The 23,631-nt window shown below is 45.4% G+C and overlaps 1 protein-coding gene across 12 annotated transcripts in view; it reads left to right on the forward strand.

The window, feature by feature from the left end:
• LOC118316684 (neuron navigator 1-like) overlaps nt 1-23,631 on the forward strand; it is an 80,221-nt gene that overhangs the window by 26,805 nt on the left and 29,785 nt on the right. For all 12 annotated transcript variants that reach the window (XM_047330968.1, XM_047330969.1, XM_047330970.1 and 9 more), the window contains 2 exons: nt 4,002-4,104; nt 5,563-5,892. In XM_047330968.1, coding sequence (XP_047186924.1) covers nt 4,002-4,104; nt 5,563-5,892 — 433 coding nt within the window. The remainder of the gene's footprint in view (nt 1-4,001; nt 4,105-5,562; nt 5,893-23,631) is intronic.

The following is a 23,631-nucleotide window of genomic DNA, read 5'->3' on the forward strand; positions in this document are numbered from 1 at the left end:
ATGGCTGAATGTTGTAATGCTTCCTGTTTTGCAAACTTTCTGAGGTCAGCTGAGGGCAGTGGTGCGAGGCTGAGTGGAGACGGGGTACGGCAGAAGAGAGAAAACGAGGAATGAGAGAATTAGACTCGATTGTCATCAACAACAACAAAAATTAATCAAGAAACGATATATAGAAATATTCTCAAGAAGAGCATGACGCTAAAACAATAACACAAACCACAAAGTCTTTACTAGCATCCTGTTTGTGCGCTTCTTCTACATCACGTGTCAGGAATGCTGTAATGATTGTCTTTGCAGCAAACAAACAGCCACTTTGAAAGCGTGTGACTATTTAAAAGACTAAACACGGATGTTTTACAGTTGTAGTCCCGGTGATGCTCCACCACACCCATCTATCACGTGATAAGGGGGCAGTGTAGCCCGGGGAGAGTTTCAGTGGCACTAACATATGTGCACACACATGAAGTGGACAGGGACAAATGAACTCCGGAGGGAAGAGGAGAGAGAATAGAAACGGGAGCCATTACTCAAAACCTTCATTCATATTCCACAAAACCGAAGCTCTCGCCGGTGAAGGTGCACCACACAGAAACCGTGCTGTCGAACGAAGATGTGATTTTACCACCCAAACACACAAAGGCAGACTATCTCTGCAAGGACAGAGCCATTAGTGTATCTTTGGGGAGATTGTTTCTTTCTAATGGAGAGAAGAGTCAAGTGAACCGGGAGAGGAAGCCAAGTGGACAGCTGTTCTCTCACGCATTTGTCTGTTATTCATCATTCGTCCACATCGTTCAACAGTCTTATCATTTCCTCTTCTTTTAAAGGATAAAGATGGCAATGTTTGTTTTATTTATTTTACTGTAAAAAAAAAAAAAAATCCCATTAGAAGACCAAAACCAGAAATGCGGGGCAAGTATTTCCTGCGTATGCAAAGCCTGATATAGGTCATTCATCTCCCATTGTTGTCCTAAAACTATTAAAAACCCATGCACATGAGTCACACCGTTGCACTGTACTCCATTATGAATAAACATAGGCACTGTAGTTTATTTTTTAAGTCAATCCTACATGCACTACCCCGTAGAACTAGTCGCCAACAAACCCATGTTGCTATTGCTTGAGTAAGTTTTTCTTACAGACATGTCATCTATATCCTTTTTCAGTGAATAATATATTTGTGCGTTTGTCCTCAAGTTTTGAGTGCTGTGAGAAATGTGCATAAACTTTTGTCTTCCTGAGGATTCAAACGCGAGCTCCTTAAAATTTCTGTGGCCAGAAATTCTGTTTAATGGGCTGTTGCGACCACATTAATAAGGGGGGAAAAAAAATCCAGTGCTTGTCTTTATAGTCATTGAACATTTATGCAGTAGCATGCGAAAATAGAATACCCTCTATCTTACCTCCTTTACACCCACAGCTTGCCTTGTCTCTGGGCCTTGTTGAAGTCTGTCTTTCTGTCTGAGAGCACACTTGCATTAGGATGCAGACGTTGTCCTGCACGTGCGGTACATGCGTGCTCTTCACAATAACACTCTCCCTCTAATTAGCTGACTCTCATCTCGAGAGTCTGAGTGAGCCATTATGAAAGGCTCATCAGCTGGTTTCACAGTCTCTTCAGAGGTGGAGTATGTGTCCACGAGTGTGTCGAGAAGAGGCAGGTGGAGTTCGCAACACGTGCACACGAGCACTTCTACGGACACAGTTTAAAGCAGATTAGTGTGATTCATCTCTACCCCAGGGGAGCTGCAGGGGGGCTGACAGGGATATTTGCATCCCTAATTCCCCCGCCACTGCTGCTGCCAGTACACCCCCTCCCTGTGCCAGCTGGGACCACCGGGGCCAGGGCAGAGGCGGGACGGGAAGTCTTTTACAGACACTCATTGTCTCTCGCACACACAGGCGCGTGCACAATCATGCAGACCGTATCTAATCAATTTGACGCCAATGTTAAACAAAGCTCCCGTTTAGGGTAATTAAAATCGGCCAATTAAAGCCTGTGTGCGTGTGTGTGTGTGTGTGTGTGTGTGTGTCAGACGTGTTGCATGGGTTCTTTGTTCCCCTCTAAACCTCTTTATACGACAAAACTGAACACGTTAAAGCTGTAAAGTATCCATTTACAGCTTGAATTTATCTTTGATATTTTTTGGCATGAAACATTTGCAGCACGTCGACGTGTGCGTGGAGTCCCACCATGTTTACGTGAGGGGTACGTGAAAACAGTGCTTAGCGTGCAGCTGTTGTTGAGATTGACACCTCTGGCAGCTCATGATTTGCCGTCCCCGTTCATTATGGACTCTCCGCCTTCACCTCCTCACTAGCCAGCTGGACTGGTTCATAGGAGGGGTGGTTGTAAATGTGGGGTGAGATGTCAGGGTCATTTGTGTTTGCATTTTTTCTTTTTTCAAGACAGAATATATTGACTCGGGCTCCATATTTGTCAAGGGAATTAATTTTTGAATATTTAAGAAGTCTCCAACAAAATCCTAGCAGCTCTGAGACTGTATGTAGGCACAGCTTGGTAACAAAGCTTGGTAACTCCGTATACTCGGGAAGCAGCTATAATGTTTACCATGTTAACCATCGTAGTATCACATGCTAGTTACCTCAAAAACAAAAAGTACAGCTGAGGCGATTGGGAATATCATTAGTTTTGTTACAGTATTTGGCCATAAACAAAAGTAATCTGCTGCATTTAAATTTTGATCTCACACAATTTAAATTTACAATACAAAACAGTCAAAGGAACAGTCAAAGCATCTTGAAATTCAACGGAGAATGGTCAACTGGTGCAGACTGAAAACCAACAAATGGTGCCATCCCACGAGCACAGCAAAAAAGAAAAAAAGGAAACTGAAAAGTCAATTATGCATAAAGCTGGGTGAACATCAGCAACACATTTAAAACATTTGGTGAGAACATAAACACTTGAAATGATGGACCCAAAATATACACAGTCATTGTCTGAGAAGAATTATTTATTGAAAGTATTCATTTATAAATGTGTCACCTTGTCCCTCGTCTATTGTAAATCTTTAGCTGTGCTCATTTAGGGGTCAGCTGGCAAATTTCTAATGGTCTATTGAACTGAACCTCAAGGGCTAATAGACCACCGTAACTCTTTTATCACCATCCACTCTCACACCAAAGAACAGGAGGGCCAGGTCATGTGCTGCAGTTTAGGTGTATATCACAGTTGTTTTGGCATTGCAGATGATGTTTTGGAATATCTTTTAGTGTTTGTTCGATCAAATCAAGTCTTTCGACCCCCTGGGGGAGCAGATGCACGCGCACACACACACACACACACACACACACACAATCTGAGCAGATTATACTATATTTGGAAGGAGTGAAACAAATGCCATCGGGTCCCCTGGTGGGTTTAAGTGACAAAAGCTTTGCAAACAGTTGAGGGGCAAAGGGGCAGAGTGCGATGAGCGGGCACCAGGGCATTGTGACAGAGGTCGGTTGAACAGGAAGGAGAGACAGATCCAGACAGATGTGATGTGATGTGTAAATCTGTCTACCATCAAATTTCATTAATTTTGCTCCACTGCCATCTGGAAAAAAGAGACAACTGTGCTGCTCACACTGCCACTATTCTGTCATCTGTTCTCGTCTCATTGTTTTGTTCCCCTGTTGAAGATTTAAATTTCTGGTTTTTGTTATGACTAGATATAATCCCAGTTTTTGGCCACTGGGTGCATGAGGGACTGGACATTTTATGAATATAACAATATTGCCATAATGTTACATGATTATCAGTCTGGTCAGTTTTGAGCATATTGGAAACACTTATGATCATAATTTATGAATTTGCTAATTAATAATTGGTCATCTTATCTCATAGTTCAGGGTATTTCATATTGTATTACTTATAACTGTTTGTTCATTTGAATATATATGTATGTATGTATATATATATATATATATATATATATATAGTTAGGCAACATGGCACTTCATCTCTAAAAATATCACGTGTGTGTGTCTTGCAGACCCAGAGTCCCAGAGGAAGAGAACCGTGCAAAATGTTTTGGACCTTCGACAGAACCTGGAAGAAACCATGACCAGCCTGAGAGGGGTGCAGCTTAGCCACAGGTGAGCAGCACACATGCATGCACACTTGAAGAAAACGAAGGAAGGACTATTTAAACAAAGAGAGAACAGCAGTTAAGATGGGCCGATTCTTATTGACACTGCTAACAGTGTGTTGGGGTGTGGTGGTTAACTGCCTGTTTGTCTGTCTCAGATCAATATCAGTATTCCTGATGGACCAGTCCTTTTTCTGCCTGCTCCGCTCTCCCTCTGCGTTGGTTAATACACAACGGAGACGGGATTAGCTCAAAACTGACTTCAAAGCCGACTCTGCCAATGCAAACTCACGGCTCACGTCCGTACACACAGCAGGACATGCAATAATGCTCTGATTAATTGTACGTGAGCATGCGCGCCTCCTTTCCCTTCCTCTGCTTCCTGTCCGTCATTGACTGATGTTGTTTATGTCAAGCGCGTCCACAGGTCTTGTCCTTGAGAGCTTCCCCTCCGTCGGCCCGTCTCCTGCCATATATCCTCTCTATCTCTGTCCCTCAGTGGGAGCTCCATACACGAAGAGCAAACCAGCAGATGGTTCCCTGCTGGAATACATTTCCTTCGCCATTCATACTTTTATAGTACTGTAATAACCTTGAATTACTCCCCGCTGTCCCAGAGGACATTTTCTGCTTTGACGCCTGCAGCCTGTCTGCGGAAGTTTCCTGTGCAAACAAGAAATCACATTTCCTGTGAAATACGAGTGTGTAGTGTGGCAAATTTGCATGAATTAAACAAATGGATTTGTGTGCGAGAAAACTGCTTTGTCCACACATATTTCTGAAATACAGTGCATGTGTTTCAAGCAGAAACCTTGTGAAAAGCCATTCTAACAAGAGTGGTACAGTAGCATCCTCTCCCTCATCCTCACTCCTTGTCCCTCCTGCCCGTTTCATGTTAGCGGCTCAGCATTTCATTTGAAAGTGTCTCCTTATCTATCTATTCTGTATCCTGCAGACGAGGTTGATGTTAATGTAGCAGGAAAATGCTCCTACTGTCACGCAGTTTGAGATCCAGCAACTTTTAATATGCTAATTCTCGTCATTCTCAGCCCAGACACTAAAGCAGTCATGTGCTGCTTTAGCACAGGGAACACGTGCGATTGTTTTGTTAGTGATGTTTGTAGTCTCGCACAAAAGTGACAGAGTACAGAACATAAAGGCATGTTTGCTGCTGGTGACACACACACACACACACACACTCACGAAGGCACCCGGATACCAACTAAACCCAGATCCCTTTTAAATCCCATTGTCTGGCTTTTTCATTGGGTCCCCTCTGCTAGAAGAGGATGCAGGGTGAGGAGAGGAAGATAGATGATTAAATGGAGGAAGCAGCTCCCAAGATTTTTTGAGAAAATAAGAGGAAATTAAAATCACTTCCTGTCGGAAGAAGGTCGTCGCTGTAAACACAATTTATTTTCCCCACCTAAGAATCCTAACACATTTCCTCTTTTTCGCCCCAAAGCTGTGTGGAGGGGACCACGTGCTACGACAGCGACGAAGCAGCCGCATTCTCCGTTTCCAGCCTTTCGAATCGCTCCTCTCCGTTGTCGTGGCGTCACGGTCAAGCCAGCCCCCGTCTACAGGCTGGTGACGCTCCATCCACGGGTAACACCCAGTTATTAGACATCCCCCTCCGGATCAGCCGCAACTCCCGTGTCCACCTCATCGAAGCCCTTGACGACTCTGATCCGTCCCCGCTGAAGGGAGACTACCTCAGCGACAGCGACCTCGGCGGGAAGAGCCCAAACGAGGAGGATGTAGACGATGACGATATCGATGATCTGGGGAATGGGTAAGTTGTGTTCTGTTTCTATTTGAGAATAATGCATTTTCATCTCGGCTCCACTAGTATGAGGATCGATTAGAAGATTTCATGACATAGACACTTTTGCGCTTATTAGCATTCCTTGTGAGGTGAATCCTACCACCTGCCAACTGTTACAACTCGAGTGCTGCGGTCAGGTCTGCAGTAAGTGATTTAGCAGCACACCAAAGCCTCGATCAGCTGCTCTGTAATGCATCACAACCCTCCCCCTCATAGTGTCTGACTTGACACTGGCATCTGTAGCCCCCCTGACGCAGCTGGCTCCGCCTTAGTCAGTAAACAGCCCTCTGGCAGAGTCTGGTAATGATGTCACCAGCATCGAGCCCCCTTGCAGAGACAATCCCGTCATTTTCAGCTGTGAACCTGCTAGTTTTTGCCAGCGGCCTTCCATGCAGAGGACCCCTCGCGGCGTTGGCCCACCAGAGCCCCCTGGCAGAGCTAGAATGCAGATGTCTTTGAAAAACGGGCAACTCCATCTGTCTTGCCAATGTGGGATCAGTCAGAGCCGTCAAGGTCGGAACGAGCTTTGTTTTAAAGTAGCCACGGATTCCTTGGATCAAAAGATTCAACGGTGCGATCACGTCAGGAGGCAAAACAAGAGCCTTTTCAGCTTCAGAACTGTTCATTGGCATGTTTGCTGTGTTGTGTAGGAGATGTTGCCCTGGTGCTGTGTGTCTTTGAAACTTTTTTCCCCGCTCCTATAATTAGTACATCTGCGGAGGTATCGTTTCTCACATCACACACACACACACACACACACACCTCTCACACATTTCACACACCACAGCTGGCTGCCTCAAAGATTGAGCAGTTTACAAGGAGTGTGTCATTGTCTGTGACCTTCATGTGTTATCTGCTGTGTAATGGGCTGCAGTGGAACAATCTTAATCCATTTAATGTCAATGGGAATTTGTTTTTCGCGATGACCCAAAAAGATTGTGTATCGTGTCTTTGTGAACCTAAGCTGTTTGTCTTGAATGAGGGAAACAGGTCATAAGGGAGATCATGCTGGTGGCTGTTGTTCATGCTCAAATTGTTATTTACTTCCCAGAATCTCCTTTGCTGTTGTCTCAGCAAGACAACACATAACTTTCTGACTAGCGTCAGGAAGAATAAGTTTCTCGTCACTACTCAAAACACGAGACATTGAGTTTAGAGAGTCTGTTGAGGAAAGGCCTGAATTTCGTTGTGTAGACTTTATTTCGTTAGTTTTGGAAAACGTGAAGCTCATGTCTCAATATGAGGAGGTATGACACGTGTGTGTGTGTGTGTGTGTGTGTGTGTGTGTGTGTGTGTGTGTGTGTGTGTGTGTGTGTGTGTGTGTGTGTGTGTGTCCCCTCTGGCCACAGCTAGACAACTCCATGGTGACCGCAAAAATGCACCCCCAGTCAGGAACTCAATTGCAACACACTTTGGGTTCCTGTAGCTTTACTGTGTATCGGGTCACTGCCTTCAATTAGTGGTTGTACAGGTTTATTGTTCTTTGTTTAAGGAAGCAAAACAAAAAACAACATTTGTTGGTGGGCTTATGGAAAAAGATCGAGAGAGAGAGATTATATACAAAGAACAATGGTCTCACAAGCTTGAAAAGAGACCCCAAAAAACACATTTGTGTCTGCTCTTTCTCCTTAAATTCAAATGTCACGTGTTATTTGCTGAATCATCTTTATTATATAATTTAAACGTAATATTATAAACATGTATAGAAACTATTGTTATTCCAAAACATCTGCAATACTTGTACTGGCCCAGCTGATTTATCAGCCCTTATTTTTATTCTATTTTTCCAATAAAATTGATTAGTGTTTAGTCTATAACATAAAAAAACAAGTTCCTGCAAACACCAGTGTCATCCCCAAGTTGCTTGTTTTATCCTACCAGTACCAAAGCCCAAAGGTTTTCAGTTTGCAATGGAAGAAGAAGAAAAAATTGTGCAATTCTTCAATTTCATAAGCTGTAACCAGCAAAGTATAAGCCTTTTCAGTGCGATAAAGAGTACGTCTATCATCAGAATTGTTGTTGATTGGATTTTGACATTTGAATCATTTATGTGGAAACCTTGAGTCCCTTCAATGTGTTGTGCCTGCTGCAGTGTCTGACTCATGTGCTCTCGCCACTAGAGGGCAGGCTGGTGCTGCTGTTTCCCCCTTTTTCTTTCTCCACCCTTTCAACTTGAAGCAGCCCCAATGCGGGATTGCTTACACTTATCTCATTATTTATTACACATTCTCATCCGTTATACATATGGACCCTGCCCCTGTCACACAGAGGTCACGTTACACTACCATATCTCACCCTTTCATATTTAATACATAGGATTTCTGCACATGCATTATGCATCACGAGTGCACACATGTTCTTTGTTTGGGTTACGTTGTCCTCCTCTCTTCGTGTGTTACGCGGAGAAGGAAACAATAAATCTCGTCGTATAAATATATATATAACATATATGGATGAGCAGGATTTGACTCATCGTGGGCCTCACTGTGACTCACTCCAGTTATATTGTATGGACATGAATCACGGGTCACACAATGGTAAGTTTGTGCCATGACCTGCGTGACACAGACCCTATACACTCTCACACAAACAGACTAACACACTGAGTCAGGACCCCTTTATGTCAGTTATCCGTTTCCTGTGCTTCTCAAGCTGGGGGGGCCTCCGCTTGTCTGAAGAGTTCTACTTACATCTGGATCCAGACCCCTCCCACATACACACACACACACACACTCTTACTCACACACACATCACTCTCACCGGGGAACAGCAGGGAGGGGGACCACAAGGCCGCCATTCCTGTGTGTGTGTGTGTGTGTGTGTGTGTGTGTGTGTGTGTGTGTGTGTGTGTGTGTGTGTGTGTGTGTGTGTGTGTGTGTGTGTGTGTGTGTGTGTGTGTGTGTGTGTGTGTGTGTGTGTGTGTGTGTGTGTGTGTGTGTGTGTGTGTGTGTGTGTGTGTTTGTGTGGTGATTTCTTTACATTGTTAGTTTACTGATTTCTCTTTAGAAACTCACAAGCAAATTTTGTCAGAATGACACCGTGTACATTTACTTACTTGCAGCTCAGAAAAGCATAATTCCGGCTTAAGTATAGCTAGTGTCCAAAGATGATGACTGAATCTTCATATTTTTAAATAATAGAGACAAGCAGGCAGTCCACCCTCGAGAGCCAACACCCCAAATCACAATGTCAACATCTCCTTTTTTCTCTTGAGATCTACAATTTATTGTCTTCATAGCACTGCTGAGTGTGAACTTGAAACATATGGAGGAAATATTGCTCTCTGAGAGGGAGTGTAATAGCTGTGTTCCGCTGAATGAACCATGAAGTCTTCATACAGTCAGTGTCTGAGCATCATCTGGGCATTGATGTAGAGTATTGATTACCATTGTTGTCATTTGTGCAGTGATAATGGGCTCAAACTGAACACACACACACACACACACACACACACGTGTCGACGATTGTTTGAGCATGCGGCTTGTTTTCTGCCCTGCTGGGCGCAGGCGCTTTTGTTTCTGGATGGAGGAACGACCTCCCATTAGTAAACGGACCGTCTCCATGGTTACACTGCGAGACGAGCTGCTTCACTGCACTAAACGCCTGAATTATGAAAACACTTCTTTGGCAGACGGCACACACACACGCACACAAATGCACACAAACACACTAAGCTCCCTAAAGACAGCGTCTGCTGAATTAAGTGCTTCCCTGAAAAGCAGAAGTGACTGTCAGTCCAGTCCAGTGTGCATGGAACTGAAAGAGGAACTTTATAATAGAGAAGTCGCATGTTTTGTTCACATGTTGTCTAGAATAAGAAGTAATGTCATCGGTAGTCACTTGATGCAGACCTGCCATGAAATATTTGTCCTTATTCGAACAGTGGTGGTCATTATCTGGTTCTTATCTGATGACGTGTGTGTGTGTGTGTGTGTGTGCGTGTGTGTGTGCGTGCGCGCGCGTGTTTGTCTGTACGATTTCTCTTTTTTTCCCTCTAGGTCAAGCGCAATTCTGCTATACTCTAACCCCATCTAGTGGCCAAAACCTAGAAACACACACACACACACACACACACACAAAGAACCTACATCTGATGAATGAATTCCTCCTCCCACATCTGGATCATATTTTCATTACAGGTGATAAATCCGCTCTCTCTCTCTCTCACTAACTCACTCAGTCTCCCTGTCTTTCTCTCTCTCTCACACACACACACACACACACACACACACACACACACACACACACACACACACACACACACACCTCCTTCTGAAGCGATCCTCAGTGGACACACCCAGCGATTTCCTCCTGCTAGGGGCCAGATCTCCATGCCGTGACTCAAATCACCGTCCAGTTACAGACGCGCTTCCAAAATGTCAGCACAGCATTGTTCCACTTATCCTCCTCTCATACCACTTCTCGACCAAAGCAAACCTTGTGCTAGTGCTGGTTCCGAGTTGGTTAAACTGGCAAACCTTTTAAGAGCCGGTTTGCTTTTCCACGGGCGAGAGCTGCCGCAGAGCCACGTCATTAGGTCGCTGCACAGGTCCCTGTATATGTCTCGCTACTCAGTTTGTTCAGTTTGTCATCTCTTCTACAGTCCTCTCATATCCTGCTGTCGAAATCCCTTACTGTATGTGCTTGAAGTCAGGCTATATCCTTGAAGGTCCCTGTTACTTGTTCTGGACTTCTGTGTCTCCCCCACAGACCAATACAGCTTGGCTATGGCATCCATTTCATTCTTCTCACTCTTCTCTGCTGATAATCCATTGCAGAAGCTCATTGTTGTTTTGTTTTTTTAATGGGGATCACATATAAGTTTTGGTTGGTCTTGTTGGTCACAGTAATCCCACCCCCAGCCCCTGACATAATTTACGATTCTTTCTTCGAAACCAACAAAGAGTTGGAGCCACTCTGGAACCATTTTTTTCCAGGATCGAGAACCAGTTCTTTGGCAGTTGAAACATGGCCCTTGAACCGCCTTGCAGGAAAAGGGTCATCAGATTATCTCATTAGCTTCAAATATTCTCTTCCAAGCCATACATGTCACTGAAGCACCAAATTCGAGATTGTGAGGAAGGATTACAAACAGTCATGACAGATCATTTGGTTAACAAGATCCAGGGCTGTTGACAAGTTGATTGACGGTGAGAAAGACCATCCAGCTCAAGTGAAAGTCTCATTCAAACAGTGTCTCTGTGATGAATGTGTTAAACCGTAACTGTACCATAAAGGCTCAATTTGAGAGAGATGTCTCTCTGCTCAAAGTCTCCCCCCCCCCCCTTTTTCACCATACATTTCTCTTTGTCTTGTCTGTCATTGTGTCTCAGTGACAGTACGATTCCCATGCAAAGTTGATGAGAGGCAGATTGAGGGGAGGGGGGGGGGGCAATGGGGCATGTGTTGCTCTTGTCATCCACTACCTGCTCTTCTCCGGGCCTCTCTGGTTCTGTGCAACGCTCCTTTGGCTCTGTCTGCTCAGTGTGGCGTGTAATCAATTACTTTAACTGTCATTATGGAGGCGACTGGACCCAGGGGAGGAGTGCGCTCTTTCTTTGTTCCAGCACGTGTGGGGGCAAAACACTAGAGAGGACACCCGCGGAGAGCACACACACACACACACACACACTCACACTCACACTCACACACACACTCTCACACTCACACAGCATTTCTTAACTAATCAGAGCCATTCACCGTGATCACATGAGCAAATATAGATATGAGAATTGTGGCATTTAGAATTAGAAGCTTTTTCGTTTTATGTTGTGTTCACAAAGCATTGAACGCTGCATTTACATTACAGGATGACCACATTTAGTCCATATCGTAATAGCAGAATCTGTATTTCAGTGTATTGTTTATCTGCCTGGCTATTTTTCTGATGGTGATGTAACCAGCTCCAGCTGTGACAGCAGGGCGCCGCTTACAAACAATAATGCCATTAATCTGTTTGTCTGCTACAGTGGCACAGACACACGCCCATCCACACGTACACTCGTGTGCAGGCGTGCACATGCAAACACACACAAACACATTAAAAGACTTAACAGAGAGAAACATATGGGGCTGCGGAGGGATTTGCAGTCCCAGAAGCCCCCTGACAACCTCCCGTTTCAGTGAGAACAATGTCCTTATGTGCTCTCTTTTATATACTCTCCTGTTTGCTGAGACTGTTTGAGCCACATGTCTCTGTGATTAACCTGCTTAATGTACTACACATTAACGCCATTTACTGTACAACCAAACATACAAACAAACTGTGGATGAATGATGATCAATCATACTGTAAATGTTCATCCACAGCGACTTTCACTGTCGGTCCAGAAAATATTTGCTTTGCCTCTTTTCTTTTACGTCACTCTGTCTCCGTCTGTCTTTCCTCACACACACACACACACACACACACACACACTCAAGAAGAATTACACACATACACTGTTGTCAGTGTCAAAATTGACTGCAGTCAGTTGTTGCAGGAACGCTTGACTCGTACTCCCGTCGGTCTCCATGGATGTGTTTAGTTTGACTGTGGGCCATTTCAATATTGTGAAACACGCTGATGTTGAGCAACAAACACATGTTCTGGATGGAGGCTTGGGAAATACTCTTAAATCCCACGAACAGATTTTCCCACATTCTGATTTGGAAGAAGGGAACAAGTTTGGCAAAGTGACGAAAATGATGTTTTCTCTATTTCTCTTCCATGAACGTCTACAGCATCTATCTCCTAATCCTAATATGACCATACTCTCTCTCTGTATCTCTCCCTCTCCCTCTCTCTCTCTCTTTCTCTCTCTCCCTCTCCCACTCCCACCCACCTCCTAAACACCAAAACCACTGCCACGGCTACTGTTGCCTAGACACCCCCCCCCAATGCTGAGGCCTGGTAGATCCCTATGGAGACACTGCAGCATAATCCCAGCTAATCCCAGTCTTCCTCTTATGGCAGGTTTGGAAAAGAATAAGAGAACTCTGGGACTTGGTCAGCAGTCTGCAAGGACAAGAGGGCGTGGAGAAGGGATTTATAAAGACCATGTTGTGCATGTGCGCGTGTGTGTGTGTGTGTGCGCGCGCATGTGTGTCTGCATGTGTGTGCGTACATTCGCAAGACCCCCACATAGTTCAGAGGGATATGTTACCATGTCAACAATGCGAGCGTGCAAGGAAAATAAACGGAGTGAGTGAGTGTGCGTGTGAGCGGAGCTTCTTGACTTACAGAGGTCACAATGTCACGACATTTGCTCGATGACCAATTTCACCCCATTTCCTCTGAGGAAAGAGGTGGATCCCGCTCTTCCTGGAGATGTTTTTCATTGATTAATTTTCTTCTCTTATGATTTAATCACACTTGACCTACAGAAGAGATGAAAAGGGCGTAATGACCTGTAAAACAACAAGCTGACGGTTAACATGATGCTAAATCAACAAGCATAGATATAAACCACATAGACTTGACATCATTCAGTCAACAAACCGCTGGGATTTAAGAGGAAGGATTTAGACTGAATTTGAGGACCAAGACAAATACATATGGGCATAACTGTGTAATGTGACTAATGCAAATATAGCTTCACATATCTTCTGTGGTATGTAGCAGAATACACAATTTGGTCTTTTTTGCCCAGGTATTTTCTCTGAGATTATTGTTTCATATATATATATATATATATATATATATATATATATATATATATATATATATATATATATAGGATTTGACACTACCAGAGGAAACTGAGCTAGAAGTTTTGTCATTTTTGCATAAAACCTTGTTTCCAGTGTTTCTCTGTTATTGAGTAATTAGGTGAAATGGTGACGTTCATTCCTCAGATGATTGGTTCCCACGGTAAAAAGACTGCCCCTCCACCACAGACAGACACCCACACACACACCTACCTTGCTCTAGCTCATTCCCCCCCCCCCCCCCCCCCCCCCCCCCCCCCCCCCCCACATCTATACAACCTTACATTCTTAGTTCCTCTACAGGGGGTAAATGAAACTGCATGGTTAAGGAGAAGCTTTTTAGGAGCTTTGAGTAGAAGCCGTCTCAAATCTACACACACACACACACTCACAGGCGCACACACACACACAATATGCACACTGGTGCTGAGCCTTGGAAGTTTAACAGTGGGGTGGGACAGGGGGTTTGTAATGCGCATAAGACTTAACCCCGCTCCCCTCCCCATTGACTCCCACCGTGTTATTCTCTGGAGCTGTTTCGACATTAGTCACACACTTTTCTTTTTGCCCTCCTGCAATCATTCTTCCTTCCTGTTGTTCCTCATTACTACCATCTCTTAATCTCACCCTTTCCCGTGTGCACCAGTGCTCCCAACAGTGAACATGTACCCATTGTTTTCCCAGGAGACGCAGGCTGCAGCAACCTGTTGAGCCACTTTCCAACGTTCCAGTGTGGACGGCTGTTATTTCATTATGTCGTCTTTGTCTCGCGAAATACTAAAGCATCTTTGAAGTCAAGTTGTTTGGAGCAGTTCTACTTGATATTGTCCTCAGCAGACTGGACCTCAAGAACAGCGTTCTCTCAAAGAAAGAGACTAATTAGATGCTTTTGGTGGTCCAGGTATGGAGGGACCCTCAATTAACCATGAGAGCAACTTACCAGACTGGGACATACAGTCTTTGATGTCCTGCCCTGAGTGGGTCACTGTGATGTGTTTTCAGGATTTGGGTCTTGGTCTGTTGTGTGTTAAATAATAGACTAAGCATGCAGGCTGGTGAACAAACTATGGTTTGACCTTTCCTCCGAGAGAGGAGGCTATTTGCTAAGAAATGTGCTAAACTTCCAAACTTTGTTTGCAAGTGTTGTCTTGCTCAAGGAGTATAAAGCTGCTTTTACATTTGTGGTGTGAGCAGAGTAACTAAAGATTCAGCTTCTACTATGCAAATGGGGGAAAAAATCATGTCATATACAAAATACTTAAAAAGAAATAGAGAAATATCTCATGTCAAATAAGCTGATCACTCATAGTTAGAAGATATAGGTTGATTAATAAAATACCTTATCATAGATTATGTTTTAAATGCTTCAAATTAATTAAAATATATATACTATATTGACTATAGTTTTGGTGTGCATGTGTTGTATGAGTGTGGACAGAAAGAAAAGTGAGAAAAGTAAATGGTGTGAAGGTTGTTCAGTAAAAGAGCAAAAGAAAAGAAAACACATTCCAGGCCGACAGTTCAATTTAGGGAAATGAGAAGTAAACGAAAAAATGTTCTGTGTGATTGTGAGGAGGAATATTCCAGGCTGATACATGTGTGCAAGGCGGGGGGTATTAATGTTTATATACTGTGTGTGTGTGTGTGTGTGTGTGTGTGTGTGTGTGTGTGTGTGTGTGTGTGTGTGTGTGTGTGTGTGTGTGTGTGTGTGTGTGTGTGTGTGTGTGTGTGTGTGTGTGTGTGTGTGTGTGTGTGTGTGTGTGTGTGTGTGTGTGTGTGTGTGTCTGATAAGGGGGATGAGCTTTCCCAGGTCCCTTGTCTCTTTCATCAGCAGAGGAGTGACAGGTTCCCAGGGTCACGTGGATGACCCCTTCCTGTAAACTGTCATTACACAGTTACATCACCACCTAATTACACTGGCCCATACTGCACCAACATACGCTGATGTTAAAAAACAAGCAGTGTGGTCTGAGACACCAAGTGAAAAGGAGAGTAGCGGTGACTAAAGAGTTGCCCTTTGATGAGGAGAGTCAAATAAACAGAGAGGCAGACGGAAGGAGGGGGGGGGTGCATGTCTGGACGTGAATCGGAGCTGGCCAGCCTGACGCAGAGCGCCGTCCAGCTACCCTTTCCAGAAACTCGGATGAGAGTTAAGCTCACACTGGCTGGAGGCGGATTTTGTGTGTGAGAGAGTGAGTGAGTGTGTTTTTGTGCACGTAGAAACAGTTTTCCTTTCCCTTTACTAGTAACACAGGCAACAACGATGGCAGCGGCTCCACACACCTGCAGTCCAGCATGCCAATGTGCCACTCAGACCCCCCCCCCCCCCCCCCCCCCCCCGCCCCGCCAGACACACACACACACACACACACACACACACACACACACACACACACACACACACACACACATATGCACACACTGTGTGCCCACCTGGCCCTGCATGGTACGGGTGAGCAGTGCCCTGAAGAATCCTGTCTTTGTCCACTCTGCACTTAAATAGAGCGTGTAAATTATCTTTTTTTTCTGCTCTCTCTCTCTCTGTGGGTGTGTTTTCTCCAATCTTTCCAGTTCTGTCTCTTGTATTTTCTTTCTGCACCAGGGACACCATTTTCTTTCTCCTGTCTTCACTGAAAAGATGGCGTTAATCATCTCCATCTCCCCCCCTCCCCTAACTGCCTTTCTCTGTCTGTCTGTGTCTCTCTCTCTCTCACCCTTCATTCATTTATTGAACTGACCCAGCAGACAGGCAGATCTATTCACTGGGGTGCACTCAGTGCTTAAAGTGCTTTAGCACCACTGGATGTTGTGAGGGGGGCAGAGCTCGGTGGGGGTGGATACATGATACCCACTCTTCTCCTCTGCAAGTCTGCAATAGCCAATACACACTTTGTTACAATAGAAACACTGGAGTCATTTACCCGCCCTGCTTCATTACATCCTGATTGAGGCTTATTTATGCCACCGACGGTTTGGCTTTAAGCCAGCATTTCCCCCAGACACTGCCCGACTGTTAAATAATATTCACGTGCAATAAATAAACTGTAAGAAGATTTATATTTACTGTACATAAGTTTTAATGTAATTTACGCAAGTGTGTCCATTGAATTCTGCTATATTCCTATTCTCATCTAGATTTCACTGGGAAAAAGTGTCATTCTAAATAATTACTAAGAGCTAAAAGGGCAAAGCAAGAGAATTCATTTTCAAACCTGGCAACCAAAACTTTGTTCTTACAGTTTTTTGATGTTTGCAAAAATAAAAAATGATTCATTAACCTATAAGGTCATGAAAAAAACTGTTAAAAAAAAGAGTTTGTAAGCAAAGTCCTGTTGTGGAACATTATTTTTAAATGAAAGAGAAAAATGTGCCATATGATACATCAGTGCATCAGGAATAAAAACCCAACATTACATTAGCGCAATAGGACCATGTAAGCTTAAACTTAACTTTTATAAATTCTGCTGAGACTAATGTACTGTAATGTATTTGTGAGATAAGATCTGATAAAAGTGTATTGATTGCAGTGTCGTCTGAGGGGTGAGTTAGTGGTGTATGAGGGGTGAGTTAGTGGTGTATGAGGGGCGAGTTTGTGGTGAGTTAGTGGTGTATGAGGGGTGAGTAAGTGATGTATGAGGGGCGAGTTTGTGGTGAGTTAGTGGTGTATGAGGAGCGAGTTTCTGGTGAGTTAGTGGTGTATGAGGGGTGAGTTAGTAGTGTATGAGGAGCGAGTTTCTGGTGAGTTAGTGGTGTATGAGGGGTGAGTTAGTGGTGTATGAGGAGCGAGTTTGTGGTGAGTTAGTGGTGTATGAGGGGCGAGTTTGTGGTGAGTTAGTGATGTATGAGGGGCGAGTTTGTGGTGAGTAAGTGATGTATGAGGGGTGAGTAAGTGGTGTATGAGGGGTGAGTTAGTGATGTATGAGGGGTAAGTTAGTGGTGTATGAGGGGTGAGTTAGTGGTGTATGAGGGGCGAGTTTGTGGTGAGTTAGTGGTGTATGAGGGGCGAGTTTGTGGTGAGTTAGTGGTGTATGAGGGGTGAGTAAGTGGTGTATGAGGGGCGAGTTTGTGGTGAGTTAGTGGTGTATGAGGGGTGAGTAAGTGGTGTATGAGGAGCGAGTTTGTGGTGAGTTAGTGGTGTATGAGGGGTGAGTTAGTGGTGTATGAGGAGCGAGTTTGTGGTGAGTTAGTGGTGTATGAGGGGCGAGTTTGTGGTGAGTTAGTGATGTATGAGGGGCGAGTTTGTGGTGAGTTAGTGATGTATGAGGGGTGAGTAAGTGGTGTATGAGGGGTGAGTTAGTGGTGTATGAGGGGTGAGTTAGTGGTGTATGAGGGGTAAGTTAGTGGTGTATGAGGGGTGAGTTAGTGGTGTATGAGGGGCGAGTTTGTGGTGAGTTAGTGGTGTATGAGGAGCGAGTCAGTGGTGAGTTAGTGGTGTATGAGGGGCGAGTCAGTGGTGAGTTAGTGGTGTATGAGGGGCGAGTCAGTGGTGAGTTAGTGGTGTATGAGGGGCGAGTCAGTGGTGAGTTAGTGGTGTCTGAGGAGCGAGTTAGTGGTGTATGATGGGTGAGTTAGTGGTGTCTGAGGGTTGAGTTAGTGGTGTATGAGGGGCGAGTTTGTGGTGAGTTAGTGGTGTATGAGGGGCGAGTCAGTGGTGAGTTAGTGGTGTATGATGGGTGAGTTAGTGGTGTCTGAGGGTTGAGTTAGTGGTGTCTGAGGAGCGAGTTTGTGGTGAGTTAGTGGTGTATGAGGGGCGAGTCAGTGGTGAGTTAGTGGTGTATGAGGGGCGAGTCAGTGGTGAGTTAGTGGTGTATGAGGGGTGAGTTTGTGGTGAGTTAGTGGTGTATGAGGGGCGAGTCAGTGGTGAGTTAGTGGTGTATGAGGGGTGAGTTTGTGGTGAGTTAGTGGTGTCTGAGGAGCGAGTTAGTGGTGTCTGAGGGTTGAGTTAGTGGTGTATGAGGGGTGAGTTTGTGGTGAGTTAGTGGTGTATGAGGGGCGAGTCAGTGGGGAGTGGGGTGTGTCTTGTCCTGTGTTGATTGGAGATTTAGAAACTGTCTTTGACTTGTCACTTTAGAGAATGTGATGACTGCGTGGTTATCTCACGGCTCAATGAGCGATAAAGCCTCCATGCGCTTTTTTGGAAAAGGCACAGCTGGTCGCGATCAGTGAAAAGGGGGGGGGGCGGAGGAGGAGGAGGAGGAATTCGGGGTGTTGCCTTTCTATCTATGCCTCCCTCCCTCCCTCGGAGGGAGAGAGAGAGAGAGAGAGAGAGAGAGAGAGCGTGTCAGACTGGAGGCACTGCGGGAGTGGGTCAGTCAGTGAACGCTGCTGACTCGTACAGGCGGCTCCCCGGTGATCGGCGGCGGAAGGCACTGGGCGGACTCTCTCCTTCTCTCTCTCGCTTTCGGTGCCGTGGCAGCGGGAAATGCCAAACGGGAACAAAGCGGCGTGAAGGTGTGGACGGCTGCAGGATGAGCGGGCGCGTGCTGAACGGCAAAATGCTGCAGCTCCCGGCTCCGCAGCGCGCGGGGAGGACAATGCACTTTCTGTCAAGGTAATTTATGAGACCGGAGCCGCCGCATGTGACCCGGGACATGCCGGACGAGAGGCCAATTGACGCGCCGGTGACATTTGCGCTCGACTGTGTGAACGTGTCACTGTGTGTGTGTGTGTGTGTGTGTGTGTGTGTGTGTGTGTGTGTGTGTGTGTGTGTGTGTGTGTGTGTGCGTGTGTGTGTGTGATGGTGTTGAATGGGTCGTGGCAGCTCTGGTTGAGCCAGTGCGTAAAAAGCAGCAGCAGCAGCAGCAGCAGCGTCTCATTGATAAAACTCCAACAGCTGCATGGTGGCACGTTTTCATTATTGTGACCGGCATGCGCCTGTCGTAGGATATAATATGTCAGTCTAGACGCCGCCTGATGAATTTGTCAGCTTTGTGCTGAGCATATAGAGCAAAGAGGTCTATACGGCACGGACCTCAATGCGCAAAGGCTTATGTTGAATCAGCACTGTGGTTCATTGTGGTTCACTCTACAGAGAATAAGAGAGAGACAGAGACTAAAAGGGATGTTGGTTTCCGTGCACCAATATAAATCCATAAAAGAAGGAAATGCATAACTGCAAATCATCTAGTGAGAACAGAGGGTCAGTCAGTGGATGCAGCATGTACGGCTGTGTGCGCGCATGGAGTGCACGCGCGCCTTAAGTGTTTCAATATTTCACGGTCTGCTGCCACTGTCCATTGTTTCAAGCTGAATGCGATGACAAGTGGTTTGCCGGTGTTTGGCGGCTCAGTCGCCACAGGCAGGTACACCACGTATGGATGCGAGTGGTTGGGTGGGTTGGTGGGTGGGTGGGAGTGTTCGCATTGATTGATCCGCTGCGGGTCCGGACCGCATTCTACCGAACATGCTGACCTACATTCTGTACGACGCCTTTTTCCCCGGCATATCTGCTGTGATTGGGAGAGAAGCAGCAAGCCTCCTCCAAATCATCTTCATGCCCACGCCTTGTGAGAATTATCTAATTTGTATGTGCCAATGCGGGGGCTAATATAGGCCAGTTGATGAGGGTGAGTGGGCCCTGGATGGTTGACTGAGAAAAATGAAGCCGCATGAAAAGAAAGAATAGTCCTGGAGTTGATTTGCTTTAGATACATTAAGACAACACAGCATGGACCCTGCCGTGTGTGTGTGCGTGTGTGTGTGCGCGCACGCACGAGTGTGTGCGTGTTTGTGCATCTAATGCCCCGATATTAGGCCCCTCTGCTCTAATGGGTTTACATAAAGGGTCGATGGATGCAATGGGGGTCAGTCGACCAAAAGAGCAAAGCTGACCTTCACCCCACAACCCCTTCACACACACACACAAATCCAGCAAACAGAAACACTTTAACAATCTAACCCACTCAGTCCAGAGTCCCACTGGACTGACTAGGGTGTTTTTATCTCTGTGTTTGAGTTGGACACATGTAGTTAAACAGGCTGGCTGTCAAAAGGGTGATAAATGCTCAAATGTGTAGAATCTGACAAACACACACACACACACACATACACACACTAACACACTGTCCAGACAGTCACCAAACTAGATGTCTGAAACCAGGGCTGCGTCTCTGCTCATTTAAGTCAGTGTGTGGGTGTCAGCGTGTGTGTGATTATTCAAACATAAAACATGGATCAGCTAACCAGTTCCTGCCAACACAAAGATTTGATCAGCTCTATTAGTCATATTGAAAGCGATCCAACGTCAACTCAATCTGTGTGTGTGTTTTGTCATCAGAACACTATACAGATAGGCCTGTCAGCATGACCTACCCCTATCTAGAGCCACCTCTGGTTCACAACACATCCACTCATCCAAATAGCAGATTTTTGCGCTGGTGACATCACTCATTAACGCGCGTCACACCCTAAATCCCCACCGTTAGTTTTAATTAAATCAAAATGGCAGATCAGTCACTGTGATGCAGACCACACTCATGTCATAGCTGATGTCATTCAGCGCGGGAAGTGTCGGTCACTGGTATAGCAGCAGCAGCTCGGATTGTGGTTGGTGGTTGTTTTCGAGCCATCAGCGACTCCATTAGAGACACTGTGCACTGTGGTAAATGTTTTTCAGAAGTACAACGTTGATTGCATCCATCTGTACGGAGGAGCGGAGTGGAATGGTGCATTCACCTTAGTGTTGAGAAATGCTGATCAGGTTTGACAGGCGGCACCTGTCGGCCCGGGAGTTCAGGTAACCTTTGACATTTCAGTGGATGAAATGTTATATGTTACCTGGTCCGTGACTGTTTTTCATGCAGACCAGCAGCAATTAGTCGAAGCACAGTTTACATATAGAGTTTGTCTATTGTGCGAGAGTTAAGGGCTCAGAGTCGAAGATGGATCAAGTTGTTTTGGAAACACCCCTTCGCTGACTCAGACTCCGGATGAGTTGAGAGAGTCAACGGCCTGTCGATGATGTTATCTCGCTAACATGGGGACTTATTATTCTTCAGCACACAAACGTGTCCGCACAGGCCCTGGTAAATGGGGGAAAACACAAATTAGATGATGAAATATTTCCATCCACTCGTCTCGTTTGAATTTAGGAAAAAAAAAAAGTAGCCCCTAATTTTCTGTGTGGATGTAGAAAACCCCGATGGCCTGAGTGAGTTCGTGCAGCCTCCGACTCTTGGTGCCTTTAATTAAGTGAACAAGTCGACTTGGCCTGACTGCAAGGTCATTAGGGAGACTTGAGAGCAAAAACAACACATGCTTGTAATACACATGTACATACGCTGTTTTATCGTACACACAGGAGCCTGTGTTCACAAACAGAGCTCGTGTTTTCACAAGGTGGTACCTCCCCGTGGTTTAGTGGGTTTCTCTGTTACATCAAAGCCAGCGAAGCACCCACAGCCAGACAACGCTGCACTTTTAACAGGCTCTCTGGGGACAAGAGCGATCACGCTTTCACCTGGTCGCGGCGCAGCTCTCGGGCCAGTAAAGACGAGTGAAACGCTAAGACAATGTCCCTCATTGAAAACTCTCGAGGCTTTTTTTGCTTTCTTTTTTGAGTTCAACGGAAATTGAGACGTTCCCTCCAGTTTGTGTTGGAGCCGTGGACTTCAAGTCTGCGGATTCCGCTTTAAATGGAACCTCTGGATCTGTCTTTTTATTTCTGTGCGTGTGCGTGCACTCGTGCGTCGGTATGCATGTGTGCGTCTGCATATGTTGGAGGATTAGGGAGTGGGACCCCAGAATACACTCGCTGGAATTTCAAGTGTGTGTGTTTTGAGCAGCCCGAGGGCAAGGAATGTCTCCCAAACTCACTGTAACAACTTTTAAGTGGCATGACCGGAGTGTGTGTGTGTGTGTGTGTGTGTGTGTGTGTGTGTGTGTGTGTGTGTGTGTGTGTGTGTGTGTGTGTGTGTGTGTGTGTGTGTGTGTGTGTGTGTGTGTGTGTGTGTGTGTGTGTGTGTGTGTGTGTGTGTGTGTGTGTGTGTGTGTGTGTGACAGCAGGTGATGGGTGGGAGTCCTGTAGGGTGCGCCTCGGGGCCTGTCCATCGACACACCACATATATGTTCACGTATTACACACGTATAACACACACACACGTGCACAGCACCCTGTCTCTGTCTCTGTCACACACAGCATGGGAGTAATGTGTGTGTTTTAATAGGTGTCTGCTTTATCTCAGCCAGGGGAAGTGAAAGAGTATCTCCACTCCCCGTCAATGAGCCTTTCATTCCTCTCTGTTCAGGTGGTGTTTTGACAACCTTTGGCAGATGCTCAGCGGGGTTCTGCTCACATGTGTAGCCTCTTTGTGTAGCTTGATTTGATTTAAACAAAAGCTACGCCATCGCATTCGATTCACGTGTTCTGGTATTTTTGATTTCACTATTATTTTGTCTGCCTTTTCTTTTTTTTGTCTCAACTCATCAACATTTTTTTTTATACGCCACAACGGACTGAAGAGATGCCTCTTAAGTACCATCAGCGTCTCGTAAAACCAGCCCCTGTCATCTCTATTTATCTAGAGATTAACACATAATGAAGCCGGTTGGACTCGTCTGTGTTCTTTTAGCTCTGAAGATGATTTGCATTCGTAGAACTGAATGCAAATAAGGGGGAAACGATCTGGCCTTCTTACAGTACAGTTTATGTGTTTGGGGAGAGGATGCCCCTTCTAAAAAATGTTTTCTCGGTTCTGAACCATTTGTCCTGACTGAGGCATTTGTTAGCCATGTTGAGCCACGGCCCTGTTTGCCCCATGAGCTACGGCTCATGTCATGCTGACAACATGGTTCGTCCATCTGTTGAGTGGATGCATGAGTGGGTGTATGAGGGTGTGTGTTGCAGTGGTATAGTTCCTCATCTACAGTATCGCCATTGCTGTAAATTGATAGGAGACTGTCGGTATTAGATTTCTCAGATATTCAGATTTGTTTCCCGACAAGATTTTCCCCGCAGGACCCAACACATCAGCTTTATCGTATTGAACTTGTTTTGTTGTCGGTGTTTGTTTTTATTTG

Source organism: Scophthalmus maximus, chromosome 3 (assembly GCF_022379125.1).
Source record: "Scophthalmus maximus strain ysfricsl-2021 chromosome 3, ASM2237912v1, whole genome shotgun sequence".
Taxonomy (NCBI): domain Eukaryota; kingdom Metazoa; phylum Chordata; class Actinopteri; order Pleuronectiformes; family Scophthalmidae; genus Scophthalmus; species Scophthalmus maximus.